Genomic DNA, 21,383 nt, shown 5'->3' with positions numbered 1-21,383 from the left:
TACTATTCAATTTTGTAATAGTCATCATCATAATTATCACAAAGTACTAGAGAGTAAGTAATTTTCCCAAAGGCACACAGCATGCTCAATGAAGATCTAGATCTGGAAATCTGACCTCCCTGGCATCTAAGATCTTGCTGTACTTAACAGGTGTGTGTATAACACATATGCCTAAGTGTGTACATACATACACATGTCTTATTCTCTACTCTGCCTAAAAGGCACCTCAGACAGACTAGTTTGGGGATGGGAAAGTAGCTGAGAGAAAGCATGCAGATATAAAGTCCTGTGGGATGGCCTCTGTGAGCATCCCCTCCACAATAGCCACTCAAAATGATGTTTTTCTTTCCATCCTGAAAAAAAAGGTCAGAAACTGTATGATCTGAGAGTTGCAGACCTCTTGAATAGAAAGAGCCTCACAATCACACATCCCTTTGCACCCAGGCAGGACTGCTCCTAATTTCTCTCATATTTTGAGGTCCCGAAGAAAAGAGACTATGCTACTTCCTGACAGCCTCCTGTCTGAATGAATTCCCTGGTGGAGAAAAGTCCTCCAAGTCTCTGTTTCCTGGCCTTTATATGAAAGGCAAATGAGAAAAAGCATGGGCTTTGGAGTCAGATTTGAGATCAATCCCTACATTTACGACATCCTCACTACAAGACCCTGGGTAAATTATTAATTTCTCTGATCTTTAAAATTAGAATAAAAAATGACAATTCTCATGGCTATCAACTAGACAGATAAATAGTCAAGCGCACTGTAGGGGCCCATCCATTTTAGTTCCCTCTCCCTTTCTTCACCTGCTCCCAGTATCATGCTGCTCCCTTTGGTACTATTTGATATGAATGTGGTTGTATACACTGAGCCACGGTGGGAAAACAAGTCTCAGGTTTAAATAGGACCCCAGGCTTAGCAAGGTTTGAAAGCTCTCTGGGAAAACAATGGTTACTAACTGCATGCCCGACGATTCCTGTGTGCCACACCCCCAGCCCTGGAAACACTTTGCTTTTCTCAGCTAAGAGCTACCCTCCCCATCAAGCCCCTGCTTTGGGGTTTGAAAAGGCAATGAGGAAAAAGATGAGCAAGGAGAAGAAAGAAGAGCAGAGGACAGGAGGAGATACAAGAGGGAAAAAGGAGGACAGCATGTGTGGTAGCAGGTAAGAGCATGAGCGTAGAGTTTAGGGAGATGGGTCAAGGCTCTGCTGCACTGGCAGCTCTGTAACCTTAGACAAGTTCTTTTCTGGGCCTTAGTTTCCCCACTTGAAAATATGTTCAATAAAGTCTGTATCATGAGATTCTCATGAGGATTACACGAGATGATGTATGTGTCTAACTAGTAGGTACTCAATTAGAAAAAACTACTACCTAATATACATTGAGTGCTTACAATAAACCAAATCTTTAGGCTAGGTAAATCACCTGTATCACCTCAGGCTTAATTTATTATTATTATTAATTATTATTATCAGTATCAAATAAATAAGAGGAGGAGAAGAAAAAGAAAGGAATCTTGAATTCACATTGGAACCATAAGGGGCCTTAGGGCCATTGAGTCCTACTGCATAATTTTATAGATGAGGCAACCCAAGGCCAGAGACACAGTGATTTGCACAAGCTCACAGGGTTCTATAGCAGCAGGATCTGGACTGGATCCCAGCCTCCTAGTTTCATGTACAGAAGGTGGGAGATGCCGCTAGAAAGGGTTCCTGGGAGCCTCAGTCACCTTTTCAGGAGTGGCACTTCCATGGAAACTAACCTCATCCATCACCTCTCTTGGCAGCCAATACCCTCACAGCCCTCACAAGGAACATGACTCCTGTTCATTCATGCTCCATTCTCTCACCCACAGGCTCATAATTAAAAGAGAATACACATGCCTTTGGTTTCTGAGACCATTATTAAGAACTGGGTGAGTCACAAGCAAGCAGACAGATAGGCAGGAAAACCTGGATTAAAGCTAATCCCCTTGCTTTACAGACACTCATCAGAGAGTGGTCGTAGGTCCCACAGAGAGGAAGCAGAGATAGCTTCACGGGGCTCCCCAGCCCTTCATCTGCCTGGGGAATAGCAGTTTAGAAAACATTATCTTTTCATGTTTATCTCTGATAGGCACTGCAATGATTTGCATTCATTCCCACAAAGTGTCAGAAAAGCCTGTGAAGGAGTAACAACCAGGCTTCTTAATGCATTTCAAATATCAAAAATCAACTTAATTAACTAGGGTGCAATCCAACTTTAATTAATACTCCATTAAAATGAATTCCTGGGGGGAACACAAGCATGCACACACATAATGAGCTCATCTGCCAAGGGTGTTATTACAGAAGAGGCCAAACGTGCCTCCTCACTGGCCACTTACTCAATCTCAGAGTGCCCCGTGTTAATCAGAACCGAAGAGCAACCGCACGTTTGCAACCCTCCTCCTCTCTATGGGCCCTTCTGCCCTGCCAACAATGCAACATGATCCATCCTCCCCTCTCCTGTCTCCACTTTGTGAATGATTCGGGGACCGGATTTAAGCCCAGCTGGCTTCCTCCTGCATGGAAGGCACCCCAGTCCCCCCTTCCTTCACTGTCTGTCACTCCACGATGAGAAAGGTGAGGACCATTTCACTTTGATAGCACCTCGTGGCAGACCTCATTAAGAAGATTTAATCCTCTGTTTAAAAAAATAATAAAATAAAAACATAGAACAGATTTGCAAACTCTGTGTGTTCCTTGCTGGTAGCAAAGATGATCAAAGTTCTGCAGGACTCTAATTTTTGACAGGAAGCAGCAACCAAGAAAAATTGGGTGCGGGGTGGGAAGGGAGTCTCTGTTCCTCTAATATTGCCTCTTATGGCGACTATTTCTATACCAGGGATCCCCAAATTCCTCCAGCTGCAGACTAAATGCTCTAACAGACTCCCCAAACCACCTGCCTTCCCAAGCCCCCTCCTCACTAGAGATGCGGAGGAAGTTTTGCCCCATGTTGGTAGAGACCTCAATACAGGTTATCAGGGGCAAATTGTTAATATCATCAACCTCAGGAGGCTAGTAATCCCCAGACCACCCAGGGCCCCAGGCAGACCTCGGGGGCTAGGAAACTGCCCTGACCTTTGCCGGAACAAAGCAGCCCAGCCAACACCCCTCCTCTGCTCACTGCCCTTACCTCTTTGGTGTGAGTGTGGAAGGAGACGGACATGTCCAGCAGAAGCTTCCGCTGCTCCACCCTACGCACGAAGTCTTGGATGCGCACCTCCAGATGCCGAGCTGCCTTGTAGATCTCCTCCGGGTCACATTCCCCTGTCTGAGCCAGCTGCTCTGCCGCTTCTAGGAGCTTGTCCGCATTGGTGTAAGTATTCTGCCGGCAACGACAGTGAGGGAAAGTCAACTTACAGTCACAAACCAAGCTTCGCGCCTTCGCCCAGCACCCACCCCGGGCTGCCCAGAGCTGGAGCGCAGGGCGTGGGCGCCGAGCCCAGAGCTCCCTGATTTGGCGCGGGGGAGCTCAGCGCCCAGCTCACCCACCGCCTCTCGGCAAGCCAGCAGCCTGCCTAGCAGCTTGGAACAAGTGGGCACTAGCTAGGTGCCTTCTGCGTCCCTGGGATTTCTCCCAGGTGGGCCGTGCCTGGAGAGAAGCGAGGAGACACCCTAGAATGCCCATTCCTTGGCCGCACGCCCTGACCCCCTACCCTTACGGAGATCCATCACTGCCGTCACATCTCAGGCTGTAACTGCCAGAGTTGGAAATACCTCATCCACGAAGATCGGCTGGGTTTCTATATGAGAACGCCAGGGAAATAATAACTGGGAGACTTGCTCGACTTTCCCCCCAACTCCCTTGTAACTACTGGTGTTTATCTTTTGGAATGGAGCTATCTCCTTGGAGGGGAAAGGGTCAGCAACTCAGGGAACCGACAGAAGGAAGCAGCCACAGCCAGAGTGAGGAGATGCAGGCTATTCCCTGTGCGCCCAGCGAAGGCTTAAAGCTTGCAGGAAGGTTGGGGATGAGTCTGGTGATTTTGTTTATCTTAAGCTACCACATGCACACACACATTCACACATGCACACACTCACTCTCACACACACTCTCCCCCCAACCCCTGTATGTATTCTCCAGAGCAGTTTAAAAGGCAACCAACTTGTAATTATTGTCCATCAGGATGGAGTCACTGCCTCTGCAATACCTATATTCCAGTTATTACATATATGCCATGGATACAACTTTCCTCACTAGGCTTCCCTTAAAAAAGATCTACAGACAGACCCTGGATTAGAGTTGGTGACTCAGGTGTACATTATATTTCTTAATATCCCTATAGCGGCACAATGACCTACAGAATGGTGAACAAGTGGTTACTGGTGACGGTGTGAATCCGGCAGCAGAAACAGTCAGGATCGAATGCAAAGTGAGTGGAGAACTAGAATGGATTTTGGAGCAATGACTGTATGGTGCTTTACTTTGCCCGTATCTGAAGTGGCCTCCGCTCTCCATAGAGTTCTTTAGACTCACCTGAAGACCTGGGTGTTAAAGGTTGAATTGTGTCCCGTCTAAATTCACATGGTGAAGTCCTAACCCCCAGTACCTCAAAATGGGAGCCTTATTTGGAATCAGTTATTGTAGATGTAATTAGTTAAGATCAAGTCATAGTGAAGTAGGGTGGACCCCTAATTCAATATAACTACTGTCTTTCAAAAAAGAATGCCACGTGAAGAGACAGACACACACTCAGGGAGAACACCGTGTGAAGCTGAAGGCGGGGATCAGGGGATGTGTCTACAAGCCAAGGGATGCCAAAGAGTGCCAGCAAACCGCTGGAAGGTAAGAGAGGCATGGAACAGATTCTCCCTCATATCCCTCAGAAAAAAACAACCCTGCTGACACCTTGTTCTTGGACTTCTAGCCTCCAGAACTGTGAGGCGATACACTTCTGTTGTTTAAGTCACTCAGTGTGTGGTACTTTGTTACGGCAGCCCTAGCACACTAATACACCAGGTGGAAGACCCCAAAGACTGTTGACCCAGCTTCTTGATGGAACTGCAGAAGATGAGCAGGCTTGCAGCGAACACTTGTCATGGCCTCAAGGGATGCCAAGAGAGGCCCTAGTGGATCTGTAAGGAATGCCATCTGACAAGCAACTGCCCGAGGTAAACACTGTCCCCAGAGCAGGTGAGATGGGGCCGGGGCTGGGAGTGGGGATGAAAAGGAAGAAAAATCCTTCGGCCTCACTTGAAATGCTGGGAGAGATGGGAAATGATAGGTGGGAGGGGACCTCTGGGGCTGTGGGCCAGGTTAAGGAAGCCTCTTAGTGGGTTGCCTGCAATTTCTAGTAAATACACCCAGAGCTGATGGGAGAGAGTTTTTTCAAGGATCTTTCAAATCTTTCACTTTAAACTTTAGGGAATCTCAAGAAATCCCCACAAAAAAACCCTGAGGTTGTGACTTTGTAGTTTCTAGCCAATAAATAAAAATTTATGCCAAGCCAAAGCAAGCTTGCTTTCAAGTTAAGTTTGGGACCAATAAGAGGTAAATAGAAAGCAAAAGTGAAGTTTCCGCTGCATGTAAGGTGGACAACTTGTCCTGGTTTGCCCAGGACTTTTCTGGTTTTAGCACTGAAAGTCCTGTGTCCTGGAAAGCCTGTCAGTCCTGGGAAAATCGGGATGGCTGGTCAACCTAACACACACCAAACACTGTAGGTGTCTCAGGAGTAGAGATACATATACGATGTATATTGCCTCAAAGGAGAATAAAATCACCCTTGAGAGAAATAATGTGACAACACATTAAACGGGGCAAGCAGCACAATAATTAGGGATTAACGTTTCTTGGCATGATATAGGTGCTAAGAAGAAAATGAGTGAAAACCAAATAATAGTAGCCAATAATGACTGAATACTTCTCACATGCCAAGGACCATATGTATTAACTTGCTTAATCTTCACAATAACCCTAGGAAGTCGATATAGCCATCAGCCCCATTTTACAGATAAAGAAACTGAGGCAAAAAGTATTTCTGGCTAAGGTCACATTTCTCAAAAGTGACAGAAACAGGATTAAAATCTTGTTGTCTGCCTTCAGAGCCCAAGCTCCAAACCAAACTACCCTATCAGATGAAAAGGGGCCTCGCACACCCTATCAGATGAAAAGGGGCCTTGCACGCCATGCTAAGGTGTTTTGGTCCAAGGTAGTGGGAAAGCACTGAACAGCTGTAGGTAGAAGAGAAGTACGACTGGGGTACAGTATCTAGAGACACTACCCTGCCTCTCTACAGATGAAGGCAGAAGCCTGAGGATGGGCAGGATTTAGCAGAGAAGGAAGGGTTTCTCATGGACAGGACTGTCTCTCTTTGTGCTCTGTTTATCCCATACCAGAGCTGCTCTCATGCTCGTGGTAATGATGTGTTTCCCTGGGTATCTCCCCAGGTACTGGTCTGTGTACCCCTTAAAGGTAGGTTCCATGTCTCACTCATCTCTGGTTCTTCATGCCAGATATCATGGCTGGTACACAATAGGCACTTACTAAATGTCTGTTGAACGAACAAGATTCAGAGATGGGAATGCTCATGTCATGTCTGGATAAGTTGAGGCAACCTGACTAAAATTGGAGAGTGGCAGGAAATCACATTGGATAAGGCAGGGGAGAGCTCGATAATAGATTTTATAGAGAGAGAGGGACAAGAGAGACGCGGGGAGGGCAACAGAGTCAGCACTAAAAGCTGGGGTCCCTGCTCTACCTGCTACCCAGCCCTCCTCCCCATCACGACCAGAAAGAGCCTCTTAAATTCAGATCCAGTCACACCTCTCCTTCACGTAAAACTGTTCAGGGGCTTCCCACTGACTTTGGGGTAAAACAACTCAGGGTGCCGTGCAAGGCCCTTCTTCACCTGACACTTGTTTTTTCCCTTCAGCTTCAACTCACATCACTCCCCAACAAATAGCCTGTGAAACAAATTGCTTACACTTCCGGAAACTCACAGCACTGAATCTTCCCCTGTGCTTCTGCCTGGAGTGTCCTTCCCCTACTTTTTTTACACGACCAACTCTTACTCACCCTTTAAGACCCAGCCCAGCCCAGGTGTCACTTCTTTCAGGAAGTGTACCCTGAGATCCACTTCTCTCCCAAGGTTGGCTTAGATGAACTCCTCTGGGCTCCAGAGTGACCTGTGCCAACTCCCTCCTTGGTACCTGCCATATTCTAATGCAAATGTTTGCCTTTCTCATCCACTTAGGGGCAGGTAAAGTCTTTCACATCTTTCCCTTAGTGCCTGGCACCAAATAAGTGCTCTATAAAATTTTAGTGAAGGAATGGATAATTAAAGAATACATTAATCCCACCAATCCTAATATTCAATCCTTGGCCCTCATCAACTACTTGGTATAAGACCTCACATGCTAGAATTCATGTTCAATGTTCAATCCCATTTGGTTTATCCTACCTCCTGGCACAGTCTTGAAACAAGAACGTGCTTACAGAATACCAACTAAAGTATTAACAGAGCAATACACTGATGCTTGTCATTGACACAAATTGGGGCAAGGATCACCATAGGCTTCCGCTCACCTTCTGACCAAATTAACAACAGTTTCTGCCCCAGGGCCAGAGTCCAACCTCACTATGAGTGCAGTTCCTAGGTATTCTTTGGTTCTCCAGCCTCCTACCCCGTCTTGGGTTTGGCCCCTTGCTGACGTTTCCTAATTGATGTTGCGAAAATGGGTTATGAGTGCGGGGATATCAATCCCTCAGCCCCTGGGGCTTTCAAGCAGGGCCCGTGGTAGCCAGAGACCTGAGTCAGAGATTTGGGCCATACAGATGGCTGCACTTCCTGTTCTTCCCTCCCCCCCCACCCCATGCCCGTGTCCATCAGGTAAAAGCCCTTATGTAGAAAGGCATAAAATCTCATCTTCACTTTATTGTGCTTTGCAGATACTGCTTTTTTTTTTTTTTTAACAACTTGAAGGTTTGTGTCAACCCTGCGTTGAACAAGTCTATCAGCACTGTTTTTCCAACAGCATTTGCTCACCTCATGTCTCTGTGTCACATTTTGGTAATTCTCGCAATATTTTAAATTCTTTCATTATCATTATCTTTGTTGATCTTTGATCAGTGATCTTTAATGTTACTACTATGACTTGCTGAAGGCTCAGATTATGGTTAGCATTTTTTAGCAATAAAGCATTTTTAAATTAAGGCATATACATTGTTTTTTTAGACATAATGCTCTGGGCACACTTAACAGACTACAGTATAGTGTAAACAAAACTTTTATATGCACTGGGAAACAAAAAATTCATGTGGCTCGTTTTATTGCCATATTTACTTTATTGCAGCAGTCTGGAACTGAACCCGCAATATCTCTGAAGTATGCCTGTACCTTCCATTCCCCCTTCTGCAGCCTGTGCTCATTACTTTTTTGAAACAGAGCATTCTAGGATAACTAAAAACATGGGCATCCCAGCAATACAGCTGTGGTTTCAGACTTCTTAGGCTGAAGCAGAGGGACAGGAGGTCGGCTTTTTCAGGCAAGGTGTGGGACAGGCAGTCAGTAAAAACATTTCCGGTGTTAAGAGTTGGCCTCCTTGATAATATGAAGTTAGCCATCTTGGCCCTATGCTCTGTGGATGAGGAAGGATGAGGCCAAAAGTTACTCTTATAATTCAAAAGAGGCAATATGGACTGAAGAACGTAACTATCAGAGGGCCAGGATAGAACTTCCCTCCTGATGATTTTCTTTCCAGGTTGCATTGTTGGGACCAATGAGCAGTGAGAGGAAAGCAGCAAAAGGACACAAACACTAAAAAAATAAAAGAGAGAGACAGACAGACAGACATAGAAGCACAGGCATTATGGAGGCATATACTTATCTCTGGATCTTGACATCAGAGAATGCCAGGCAGATCAAGGTAATGCCATTTGAGTAGTACTTTACAGCTGACAAATAAATCTCTCTCGCACTCCTTCCTTACCCAATCTGGGGCAGATCTACAGAGGATGCATCTGTGTGTGAGGAGACTACCCAAGGCTGGAGAAAGAACCACTTGAAAGGATTGGATGTAACAGCATGCAGTACTCTCACTGGGTGACGGATAGTACCTGTTTCTACCAGTTAGACTGGAAAACGCTGTGATTCACAGAATATTGGGTAGAGTATTCAGATGAGTCTTGCCTCAGCTAAGGTAAATAATTAGCTCTAGACTGAGTACTTCTCTGGTCTTGCCTAACACATTTAAAAAAAAATTTTATTGGGGTATAATTGATTTACAATGTTGTGTTAGTTTCAGGTGTAAAGTGAAGTGAATCCATTATACATATACACATATCCACTCTTTTTTAGCTTCTTTTCCCATATAGGCCAATACAGAGTATTGAGTAGAGTTCCCTGTGCTATATAGTAGGTCCTTATTAGTTATCTATTCTATACATAGTAATGTGTATGTGTCAGTCCCAATCGTCCAATTTATCCCTCCTCCCCCTTACCCCTCAGTAACCATAAGTTTATTTTTTACATCTGTAACTCTATTTCTATTTTATAAATAAGTTCATGTGTAGCCTTTGTTTAGATTCCACATATAAGTGATATCATGATATTTGTCTTTCTCTGTCTGACTTACTACACTCGGTATGAGAATCTCTGGTCCATCCATGTTGCTGCAAATGGCATTATTTTGTTCTTTTTTATGGCTGAGTAATATTCCATTGTATATATGTACCACATCTTCTTTATCCATTCCTCTGTTGATGGACATTTAGAGTGTTTCCATGTCCTGGCTATTGTAAGTAGTGCTGCAATGAATACTGGGGTGCATGTATCTTTTCAAATTATGGTTTTCTCCAGATATATGCCCAGGAGTGGGATTGATGGATCATATGGTAGCTCTATTTTCAATTTTTTAAGGAACATCCATACTGTCCTCCATAGTGGCTGTACCAGTTTGCATTCCCTAACACATTTTAAAAGAAAGATCTGAAAGGATCAAACTTTTTTCAAATAACTTAACTGTGTCCCAGAACAAAGTTTAAGAATATTTATAAGAATACAGAAATATCCAGCAACCAACAGGTAAAATTCATAATGTCTGGTATCTAGTAAAAAATTACCAGGCATACAAAGAAGCAGGAAAGCATAACTTACGAGGCAAACAAAAATCAATCAAAACTGACCCAGAACTGGCATAGATGTTAAAATTAATAGAAAGATACTTAGAAATGATTATTTTAACTATTTCATATGCTCAAAAAGTTAGGCAGAGAAACAGAAGACATTAAAAAAAAAAGACTTTACACTTTTAGAGATAAAAAACATACTGGATGGTGTTAACAGGAGGTTAGATGTTGCAGAAGAAAAGTTTACTGAACTTGAGAACATAGCAATAGAAACTACTGAAAATGCTGAGAACTGAATCACTATGTTGTACACCTGAAACTAACACAATATTGTAAATCACTCATACTTCAAATAAATAAACAAACACATAAATAAAATGCTCAGAAAAAAAAGAATTAAAAAAAACCTAAAGCATCAGTGAACTGTGGGACAACTTTTGCAAGACTAATATTCATGTAATTGAAATCCCTAAAGGAGGGGGAGGGAAGTGGAAAAGATATTTGAAGAAATAATGACCAAAAGTTTCCAAACTTAATGAAAACTATAAATCCACAGATCCAAGAAACTCAACAAACCCTTAACACAAGAAACACAAGGAAAACTATGTCAAGGCACATAAAAATGAAATCAAGTCAAGTGGAAAAAGAAAATGAATTCTTAAAAGTGACCAAGGGAAAAAAGATACATTGTACACAAAGGAACAAAGATAAGGATTACAACAGACTTCTCATCAGAAATAATGCAATCAAGAAAACAGTGGAACAACATCTTTAAAGTGAAAAACAAACAAAAAACCCCACCAACCGAACAAAAAACCTGTCAAACTAGAATTCTATGCCCAGCACAAATATTTTTCAAAAACAAAGGTGAAATAAAGGCACTTTAAGGCATACAGAAGCTGAAAGAATTCTTCACTAGTAGACTTGCATGACAAGACATGTTAAAAGAAGTCCTTCAGAAAGTAGGAAAATGGTAACAGTCGGAAATATAGATCCACACACAGGACTGAAGAACACTGGAAGTGCTCTCATATGGGTGACTATATAAGATTTTTTCTTACTATTTAAACTCTTTAAAAGATAATTGAATGGTTAAACAAAAATAGTAACAATGTAGTGTGGAGTTTATAGCACATACCCAAGTAAAACATATGACAATGGCACAAAGGCCAGGAAGAGAGAAACAGAAACACAGCTGACCCTTGAACAACACGGGGGTTAATTCGTCCTCCATATCTGAGGTTCCCCTGCATCCAAGGATTCAACCAACCATGGATTGTGTAGTACTGTAGTATTTACTATTGAAAAATATCTACGTATAAGTGGACCTGAGCAGTACAAACCTGCACTGGGTAAACTGTATACAACTGTAAGGTTCTTGTACTATATGTAAAGTGGATAATATTACTTGAAGTAAACTATGATATATTAAAGACAAATACTATAAACCCTGAAGCAACCATTAAAGTAACTAAATAGTGATAGCTATTTAGCCAGCAAAGGAGATAAAATAGAATCATAAAAAATACTCACTTAATCCAAAAGAGGAAGAAAAAGAGAAAATGTAACAAAGAATAGATGAAACAAATAGAAATAAATAAGATGACATTAAATACATCAATAATCACATTAAATAAATTGTCTAAATACCACAATCAAAAGGCAGAGATTTTCAGACTGGATAAAAAGGCAAGTCCCAAGTATACACTGTCTATAAGGAATGCACTTCAAATGTAAAGACACAACTAGGTTAAAAGTAAAAGGGTAGAAAAAAATATAGTATGATAACACTAATCAAAATAAAGCTTGGGTGGCTACATTAATATCAGACATAGTAGGTTTCAGAGCAAATAATATTACCAGGGAAAAAGAAGGTGACTTCATAATTATAAAAGGGTCAGTTCATCAGGAGGATACATTAATCCTAAACATTTATGTACCTAATAACAAAGCTTCGAAATATGTGAAGCAAAAACTGATAAATTTGCAAGGAGAAAGAGACAAATCCACAATTACAGACAGAGATTTAATGCCCCCTCTCAATAATTAATAGAAAAGTAGGCAAGAAATTAGTAAGGATATAGGAGATTTGAACAGTTTCAACCAACTTGATCTAATTGACATTTATAGAACACTCCACCCAACAACAGCAGAATGCACACTCTTTACAAGTGCTCACAGAATATTTATCAAGATTAATCATATTCTGGGCCATAAAACAAGTCTAACACATTTAAAAGGATAGGAGTCATAAAAGTATTTTCTCTGATCATAAAGTAATTAAATTATAAGTCAATAATAGAAATATCTCTGGAAACTCCAAAGAGTGGGAAACTAAATAACACACTTCTAAATAATCCAAGGGTCAAAGAAGGCAGTATCCATTTACCAAGTATGTACAGTATGCTAGGCATTGTGTTAGGCTCTTTATATACATTACCTCTAAGCTTTGAAACCAATCATAAGATAGGCATTATTGATTTCATTTTACAAATGAGAAAACAAATGAGGCTCAGAGAGGTAAAGTAACTTGTTTGGAGAATGTTACAGAGCTAGAAAATGGCAAGCTGTGTTTCTGACTGTAACATCCAGGCTCTTTTTTCACTGAACCATGTATCTCTCTAAGACTCAATGTAAAATCTCCATCTCCTCTGCTTCTCTGTTACTTTACTCACTTTTATGCCTTTGATTTTCAAATTATGACACTGTAATTGTTCATCTGAAACTGCTATTCTTGTTTGCAACAAACTTCCAGTGTGTACACGTTGACTTCCAGAGAGAACTGAATTCTCCTTGGAGGAGAGAGTCCTGTCTTACTCGTCTTTTCTATCTCAGCTACTCATCAATATACCTGCCAGCACAGTGCACTGCTCTCAATAGGCACTCAACCCCAAAACTCTGCAGCCCAGCGTCTTGTCAGCAGTAAGCCTTGGAAATGGACGTTTACCTTATCTCCTAATGCAGCTAGTCCTGAATTTAAGAATAAGTAGTGATCCAAAAGTTCCTTTGTAAGACTTACTTAGCAGTGGGAGTGTGTTTTCCATGTAAAAGGGAGTTAGAGTCTCAGGACAAAGTAAAGAAATTCAGTTGAGCACATAGCATATTTAAAATACAGTACTGATATAGCACATCATGTACAATCAGCCAAAATTTATAACTAGGGTGATATAGGAAAATGCTTTTCAGTTTTCATTCTGGAGCATCAGGCACATATTTCTCCATCATCTGCTGGCTCTTGCAGGGGAAGAAGGGATGGACTCTGACAATGCTCTTTGGTGGGAAGCAATAAGATGGAAAGGAGGAAACTACTTGGTATCAGTGATGGGTTAACCCACCATATTATATCTGCTGGAAGGATGTCTTCCTAGGTGCCCTGAATAAGGGAACAAACAATAGTTGCCTCCATTAGGACAAGCTGTATGTCCAAACAAGGAGTAACTAATGACTAGTCCTAATCAGATGCTCCTTAAATTGGAGACTGTCTGTACAAATCTGCTACAAATCTACTAACTGGGACTGAAACCAAATATAACTACTGTAGATGCCAATACCTCCCAACACAAAGAGTCTGGGAGCTGAGATTATCTCTGGGAACCTAAATGCTGGCTTTATCACATTTACATATACAATCACCACCCTGTTTCATTCTCACACACATCTCTACTTTCTGGAAAGCATTTTCCTCTCTGTTTCTAAAATGCTTCAACACCTTTTCCTATTAACAATAAATGGTGTATTTTTCAGAACTCCACATTTTTTAAGTAAAGTTTTATTTCCTACAGTCTAACTTTTATTTGTTTAAGAATGTACCTAGGGGCTTCCCTGGTGGCGCAGTGGTTGAGAGTCCGCCTGCCGATGCAAGGGACACGGGTTCGTGCCCCCGTCTGGGAAGATCCCACATGCCGCGGAGTGGCTGGGTCTGTGAGCCATGGCCGCTGAGCCTGCGCGTCTGGAGCCTGTGCTCCGCGACGGGAGAGGCCACAACAGTGAGAGGTCCGCGTACCGCAAAAAAAAAAAAAAAAAAAAAGAATGTACCTAGGCTGAGGAATTCCAAGAAAAGAATAGCAGTTGTTCTTTGCTAGGGTGTTCTCCTTTACTGATTTTCTCTTTCCTTCTAATCCTCACTAACCCTCTTCATTTACATGCTATGCTTTAAAGGAACTTCAGTGTATTTTCTCTCAGCTGCAGGCTGGAAGCTGAAGATCTAAGTACTCTCAGGTAAGACAGCAAAAGAGATAATGAGAATTAACTATTAGCATATTATAATAATAAAAAGTAACACTTTGTTTCTGGACCAAAAGGCAGGGTCAATCCTAGAGGTTGCCAATACAAGTTACAAAATGTGATTTGACAGAAAATACCAGGTCCAGCTTGTAAGAAAGGACCAGCCAGATTCCAGAAAATGTGGCCATCCCTAGGGGACTGAGACACAAAGCAAGGAAGGACTTTCTCCTTGACCCTCCCCACCTATGCCTCCAGGGCATGGAGAGTTGAAGGCAGAGGCTGGGCCAGGCCTGACGCTTAGACTGAACATAAAGAAGATGGTGCTTATAGGAAGGGGCCTAGAGGCCAGAGGTTGGCCCAGAGTTACAGGCTGGGGCTAAGGAAAGAGTCCTAGGGAGCTGAGCAATTAGGAGATCAAAACCAGGAGAGTGCTGTGCAGACACAAAGCTCTGAAGACTGCAGAGGGAAGCATTTAATCCTCTTCCCACTGAGCAAGTCCCAGATGCAGCCAGCTGGCATCCATATTGCTGCTGGGAAACAACCCACTCTTGGAAATTAATAATACAGTCTCCACCCTGGCCACTCTTCCTCTTCCCTCCTTCCCCTCACTCAGCTCAAATTGGCAAAAAAATGAAGGGGAACACGTAACCACAACAGAAGAATGAGGACAAAAATATTTTAGAAGTGAAGAAGGCAGACCAAAGTGTTCAGATACGGATTTGTGGATTGCCCAGTCACCCAGCCCTATAGAAGTTCATTCTCATGTGGAATTCTTAAAGCCAAAGAAACAGTAGTTGGTGAGACAGCATCCCCATGGAACAGAGATGAGTAGGGCCACCTGTTGCAGGATTTGGCAATTCAAGAGATTTGGGGGTGGGGGGATGTACCCAAAGTGATGTTCTCTCTCAGAAGAGTAACTTTGCAGTGTTGCTGGTTTTCCTGTTTTCCATATCCTATGTTTGGCTGGCAGTGGGAGGCAGTGGGCATGAGAGGGAGAAGGCAGGGCTTTAGAGAGAGAAGACAGTAGGCTTAAAAATACTGCTGAAAACCTTGGGGCTTGTGGATTTATTTTTCTCTTCTGTTCCACCCTGAAAAGGATGGAGAGGGAAAGGTATGCCTGACCCAGGGAAATGGGGATCACGTGATGGGGAGAACAAGCAGAGGGGCTGGCCCACACTTCTGCTCTCACACTGGTAAGCACAGTGCTCCTCGAGCCCTCTTACCCTCTTGTAGTCACATACAGCCCTGAGGGTCCTACATAGATCTACAGTGAGCCTTCCGCCTCTGACTCTCTTTATGGATGGTGTTCCTGCTCACTTTCGACTTCGCAGACCCCAACCCCTCCTATCTGCCCTGTACTTACCTTAGCCAACCTCCCTGGGTTTCATCCACAGATTCTATGGAACAAGGTTTCTTAATAGTAGCACTACTAACATTTTGGGCTGGATAATTCTATGTTGGGGGGCTGTTATGGGTTGAGTTCTGTCCATCCAAAAAGATATGTTGCAGCCTTAAGTACCTGAGAATGCGACCGTTTTTAGAAATAGTGTTGATGTAGGTGGAATTAGTTAAGATGAGGTCAGACTGGAATTGGGTGGGCTTTAATCCACTATGACTCGTGCCCTTATAAAAAGATGGGCGCATAAACATACAGACATAGACAGGGCGCCGTGTGACATGAAGGCCAAGACTGGAATGATACAAAGGAATGCCAAAGATTGCCAGCAAACACCAGAAGTCCAGAGAGAGAGGCTGGGAACAGATTCTCCCTCACAGAAGGAACTAAACCTACCAACACCTTGATCTCAGACTTCTAGCCTCCAGGTCTGTGAGACATACACTTCAGTTGTTTTAAGCCACCCAGTTTGCAGTACTTTGTTACAGTAGCCCTAGGAAATGAATACAGGGGCTATTCTGTGTACTGCAGGATGTTTAGCAGAATCCTTGGCCTCTACCCACAGGATGCCAATAGCAATCCCTTCCCCAGATGTCATAACCAAAAATGTCCCCAGACGTTGACAGATGTCCCCTGGAGGGCAAAAATGCCTTCCAGTTGAGAAACACTGTTTTAGATCATAAAACCATAGAGGAAGCCCCAGTGAGGGAGACTGTACAACCTCCTCAGCTTACAGTGCTTTTCTGATTATCATTCATATGGCAGAAGCCTTAAGAAATCATCTAATCCTGTCGTTCTCAGAGGACTGGATTAGGGTAGGTAAAGGCATCTGGGGAAGAAAAGCACTGCTCAGGCCCTACCCCAGATCACTCAAATCAGAATGGGAGGCTATGGGTGTGGGCGAGGAGAGTATCTGGCAGCGTATGTTCTTAAAAGCTCCCCCAGCAGATGTTTTTTATAATTGCAGCCACTACCTAAGGTTGAAACCACTCATGTAAGGACTGGGCTCACAGCCTGGGCTGAAATTCTAAGGTGAGAGGAATCTAGTCTTTTGCCCTAAAATGGCTACAGGCTTTGAATGAATGGTAATGTTCCTTAAGACCAAAATGCTCAATAATAGGGGGAGGCTTTACTACACTGTGGTACGACCACATGAGGCAGTCGTTACAATTATGTTTTGAAGACTATTTAGTGATTTGAGGAATTATTCCTGATGTGAGATTAAATGAACAAGTCAGGATAAATCACAGTATGGTTCTGACTCCTATCTATCTATCTATCTATCTATCGGAAAAAACTATTACTGATATTGATGGCTGCCTATTTTGGATCCACTTACAAACATTATTACAGTGGTAGACTATGCTATTGTATCATGTTACAGATAAGAAAACTGAGGCTTGGAAAGGTGAAAGAACTTGAGTAAGCTCACATAGCTAGTAAATGGTGGATGCCAATGTGGAATTCACATTTATTTGACTCCAAGCAAAACGTTCTTTGCATTCTGCTGTGCTGAATGGAAATCTGCCAAAAAATATTAATAGTTTATATATAATTATCTTTAAGTTATATTAGGGATGATTTTTCTTTTCCACTATTTCTTTGTTTCCAAATGTTCTATGGTGAACATGTATTAATTTTATAGTCAAAAAAAAGGAAAAATCATTCAAAGTATAAAAATTATATGCAGGGCATTCTTTAGAAATTATGCCAAAAAATAAACAAAACTTTATATTTAAATTTTATATGTTTGCTCCTTTTTGTATGTGTAAGAAGAAAAATGTACAAGCTAACTGGGATTGACTTGGGAGGGAGGGATTGGGAAGTGGGAGTGGAAGGATAATTAGCATTTTTATTTACACATATCTTTGCAATGTTTCACTTGTTATTACAAAAAATAGGAATCACTTTCAAAATTTGAAAACTACCAAATAAAAGAAATTTTAAAGGAAAACGTAAGGATCTAATATATTTCTGTCAACTGAGTACATCCAGAAATACAAACAACTTTCATTACAAATGTATTTATCTTAGAGACAGATGCATTTCCTAGTTCTGGGAACCTGAAGACACTCATGCTTGACCAACCACTGCGAAACATTCAATCATAAAAAAATGCAAAATCTCTCTGTAGCCCCAGTCAGAGATTTCACCTTTCTCAGTTTGGACTTTATGACACTGCTCATCATAGCTCTGAAGAAACATGATTTTGATATGACATATATATGCAAAAAAGATCCACTTAAAAATAATTACCTATGAAATCCTGAAAATTATTTCCCCTGGGCACAATGCAACATCAACTACCCGGGACCCTGAGTTGTCTCCCTCAGCAGTCAAAAATAAGAGACATGTCAAATTTGAAAATACTTAAAAGTGAGGCAGACTCTCAGACAACACTCCCAAGAGCCTCTATCTGGAATGGGGCTATAGGGTTTGGTTGAAAGCCTTCTTTATCACCGTCATATAAATATCAAAGCCCTCATGCCCACAGCGTAGAGCTGACAGCAGCAAAGAGTGACAGGCAGGGGCCAGTCTTTTGGTACTTATCTGTATGAAACCGACAAGCTGATGTGATTGAAATGCTTAGGGCCCTTTAAATAAAAATCAGCAAAATAAAGATTGAGTGATGCAAAGATCAAAGGAATAACAGGAGAGATCTACTTGTAGAAGAATCATCCTCTGTCTTCCCATCTTGCTGGTACACTCTGGGACTGGGGTTTCCGTGGCTTTAGAAGGTCTAGGTCACTTATATCTCACCTTCCCCGGGTATACCATTAAGATAATCATCATCATCCAAGAGAAATATGGCTTTTAGCCACAGGGCTGCTCCGGGGCCCACAGGAAGTGACACATACTGCTCTAGGGGCTATATTCTCTGATCGGGCCTCCCTCAAAGCAAGTCAGTCCTAGAAGGGCTGCAGTGTTGGGAGGGACCCTCTGTAATGGAAAAGGAAAGCCTAGGCCTCTGCAATGGCCTTGGAGGTCTCTCTACTCATGTTCACTGAAATTAGTGAACATTGCCATGCATCCTGAGGCATCAAAAAAAAAAAAAAAGGTGAATTGTGTTCAGAATGGTCTGTATATAAGGCTATAAGGCACGGAAAGTTTAAACTGTATTTCAAAAAGTTTACCAAAAATAAGGATGAAATCTGAAAAGTTTCAGCATGAAGTGCTTAGGGTAAAGTCTTGTTTTTTTTCTGAAATTAAATTATGTAGAACAGTTCATTCTCCAAGGACGAGAAAGAAATGAGGTGTGACAGTAGTACAAAGTGGTGATGTGATGCTGAGGGCACACTGGGTAATGAGTGATCGGGTAAGATGGACAGGCCTGGAGAAGTTTTCAGAAGGAGGCACATTTTTCAGCCAACTTTAAAAAGTCTAAAATGTGAAGGCAAAGAGGAAGAATCTGCCAGGCAAGGGAATGGCTTGGGCAAAGATCCAGACTGGGAAGTTGGGAAGATGTGAGGGGTCTTGGCGAGGAACTAAGAGAGGCACAGTCCTGGGGTTTCCTCCTTCAAGTCGGGGTTGGTGATGGAAAGTTTGCTGGGGATGTAAAGCAAAAGTGGCTCTTGGCTCTTCAGGAAGAACAGCCCACCTCTGCTGAGAGAAGCACAGTGCAGGAGTCAGAGAGCTCAGCTCTAGCCCTCACTGTGGGATAAGCCCCAGACAGTGGTCATGTGGTACAGAACAGTGGTGGGGAGGGGTGTGAGGGGGGCAGAAGAGACAGAGGAAGGAGAGCTACACAAAGAATGGGGCCACCTGCACACCCTTCTCAAACAGGGCCAGATTCAGAGATTTGCTCTAGGATGGGAGAGACACCATATATCCAACCAAGGACTGTTTACCACAGACTGTCCGCCAAGACCCAGGGCCCTCTGAGACCTCAAGGTCCCCATTTTCAAAGTGGGAACAACATCTGCTTCCTGTTTCCTTTCTTTAGGTGATGGAGTGAAGAGACTCAACCACTGGAGCATTTCCTTGGAGCAGAGATGCTTTGGGAGATCAAAGACTCCCCACAAGTGGGCCCCAAGAGAACGGGCAGAATCCAAATAGCTGGCGGTTGGACCATGAGACAGGGAAGGGTCATGAGGTTCAGGCTCACATCCCATCATTCACCTCGTTATCTGGAGCGCTTGAACGTTCCTACCTTTTACAGGCCAAGAAGTGTCTTCCATGACCACAGATTACACCCATTATCCTCATAGTCATGAAAACCTCGGCAAGAATCATGAGTTATTCAGCACAAACCCACCCTCAACACGACAAAGGGGAAATTAAGCAATGGGGTTATGTGAATGGAGACATAGTAAGCGGAAGCAAGCTGGCCAGGAGGCGGGGTCTGGCAGGGCATGGATACCTTCACAGAACCCCAAAGAAAGTAGCTGGAAGAGTCACTGTAGGCCCCCAGGGCTCTCTGGAAAGGCTGGGTATGAGCTGTGGGCAGGGCTTCCCTGTTCTCTCTGGGCAGAAGGGCATGTAAGATAAGTGGTCAGAGTGCTCTATGTACAAAGCATCATGCTGTTTCCATTTCCATTTCCAAAATCCACCTCTGACCCCAAAGTCTCACTGTTCTACACTTACATAAACATCTGAACAAGGCTCATTAAATCACTAGCTTTAGCTTTAGAATGTGGAAAGTTTCCCGGCTAATCCTACTATGCATGGGAATCTGGCCCTCAAACAGTGTCAGAATTCTGAAGAGTTCAGTTAAACTCCAAGACTGGTCAGCACATTCTCTCTCTTGGGAAACACCCGGTATGGGGCAACAGCATCAATCTTTTCTATATCTTTAGCTCCTCTTTTCTAAGCATGTTCCAGACATGATCTCATCCACTGTCTCTATATCCCTGGAATAATAATGATAATTTACATCTGCTCTGTGCTCTAGACTTATAGTGCTTTTTAGTACATTATCTCATTTAATGCTTACTTCAACTATGATGGAATAAACATTATTCCCACTTTGTAGATGTAGAAAGGAAGTTTGGTGAGGTTAGGTGACTTGTACATACAGATGGAGTGGCTCTGGGCCTCCTACCCAGGTGTTCCAATCCCTGTATCCTTCTTCTTACTGGATCTTGTTGCCTCCCACAAGGAAAAAGGGAGGAAGACTCTGTAACTCTCATTTTATTGATGGTAAGATTATGGCTTTAATTACTGAAGTGGCCTTCATATGAGGCATAGGGTAAGGAAAGAGAGAATCTAGGAAATTATCAAAATTATTCTCTTTGATAGAGAGAATCTATCAATGTTATCTGGTACCAAATCATCTGACCACCTGAAGCCATGATGGGATGTAATTACTTGGAGTGAACCTCAAACCTCAACCTTTCTAACCTTATAAATTTGTAAAACTTTTACCAGAGTGACAGCTACAGCAGTTGGGTCAGACCCAAGTTTTGCATCCAAATAACCCTCTCTTCTTTAGCTATATTTTTTTAAGCAAATGAGACTGACCTTGTGAATTCCCGAGACACTAAAGAGTCTATAATTTTAGGCAGAGTCCAAGACTCCTGAAGAAGAAGAAAACTGAAACATGTCTATCACATGGATTTGGAGCTCCCTTTTTAGCCTTATTCACTGCCCCCTTCCCTCGAAGTTATTTTCAAATTCTAGGCATGTGATGGACTAAAGTCCACGAGAGCTATTTCAAACCATACCTGGCATTGTTGAGGC

At 42.7% G+C, this 21,383-nt stretch overlaps 1 protein-coding gene across 11 annotated transcripts in view; it reads right to left on the bottom strand.

Moving 5' to 3' along the window:
* KALRN (kalirin RhoGEF kinase) overlaps window positions 1-21,383 on the bottom strand; it is a gene marked incomplete at both ends in the record, with an annotated part of 640,695 nt that overhangs the window by 304,546 nt on the left and 314,766 nt on the right. For all 11 annotated transcript variants that reach the window (XM_079705108.1, XM_079705114.1, XM_079705116.1 and 8 more), the window contains one exon: window positions 3,152-3,343. In XM_079705108.1, the coding sequence (XP_079561234.1) occupies window positions 3,152-3,343 (192 nt within the window). The remainder of the gene's footprint in view (window positions 1-3,151; window positions 3,344-21,383) is intronic.

The sequence above is a fragment of the Hyperoodon ampullatus genome, assembly GCF_949752795.1.
Source record: "Hyperoodon ampullatus genome assembly, chromosome: 5".
Classification (NCBI taxonomy): Eukaryota; Metazoa; Chordata; class Mammalia; order Artiodactyla; family Ziphiidae; genus Hyperoodon; species Hyperoodon ampullatus.
This window is presented reverse-complemented; position numbering and strand designations above follow the sequence as displayed.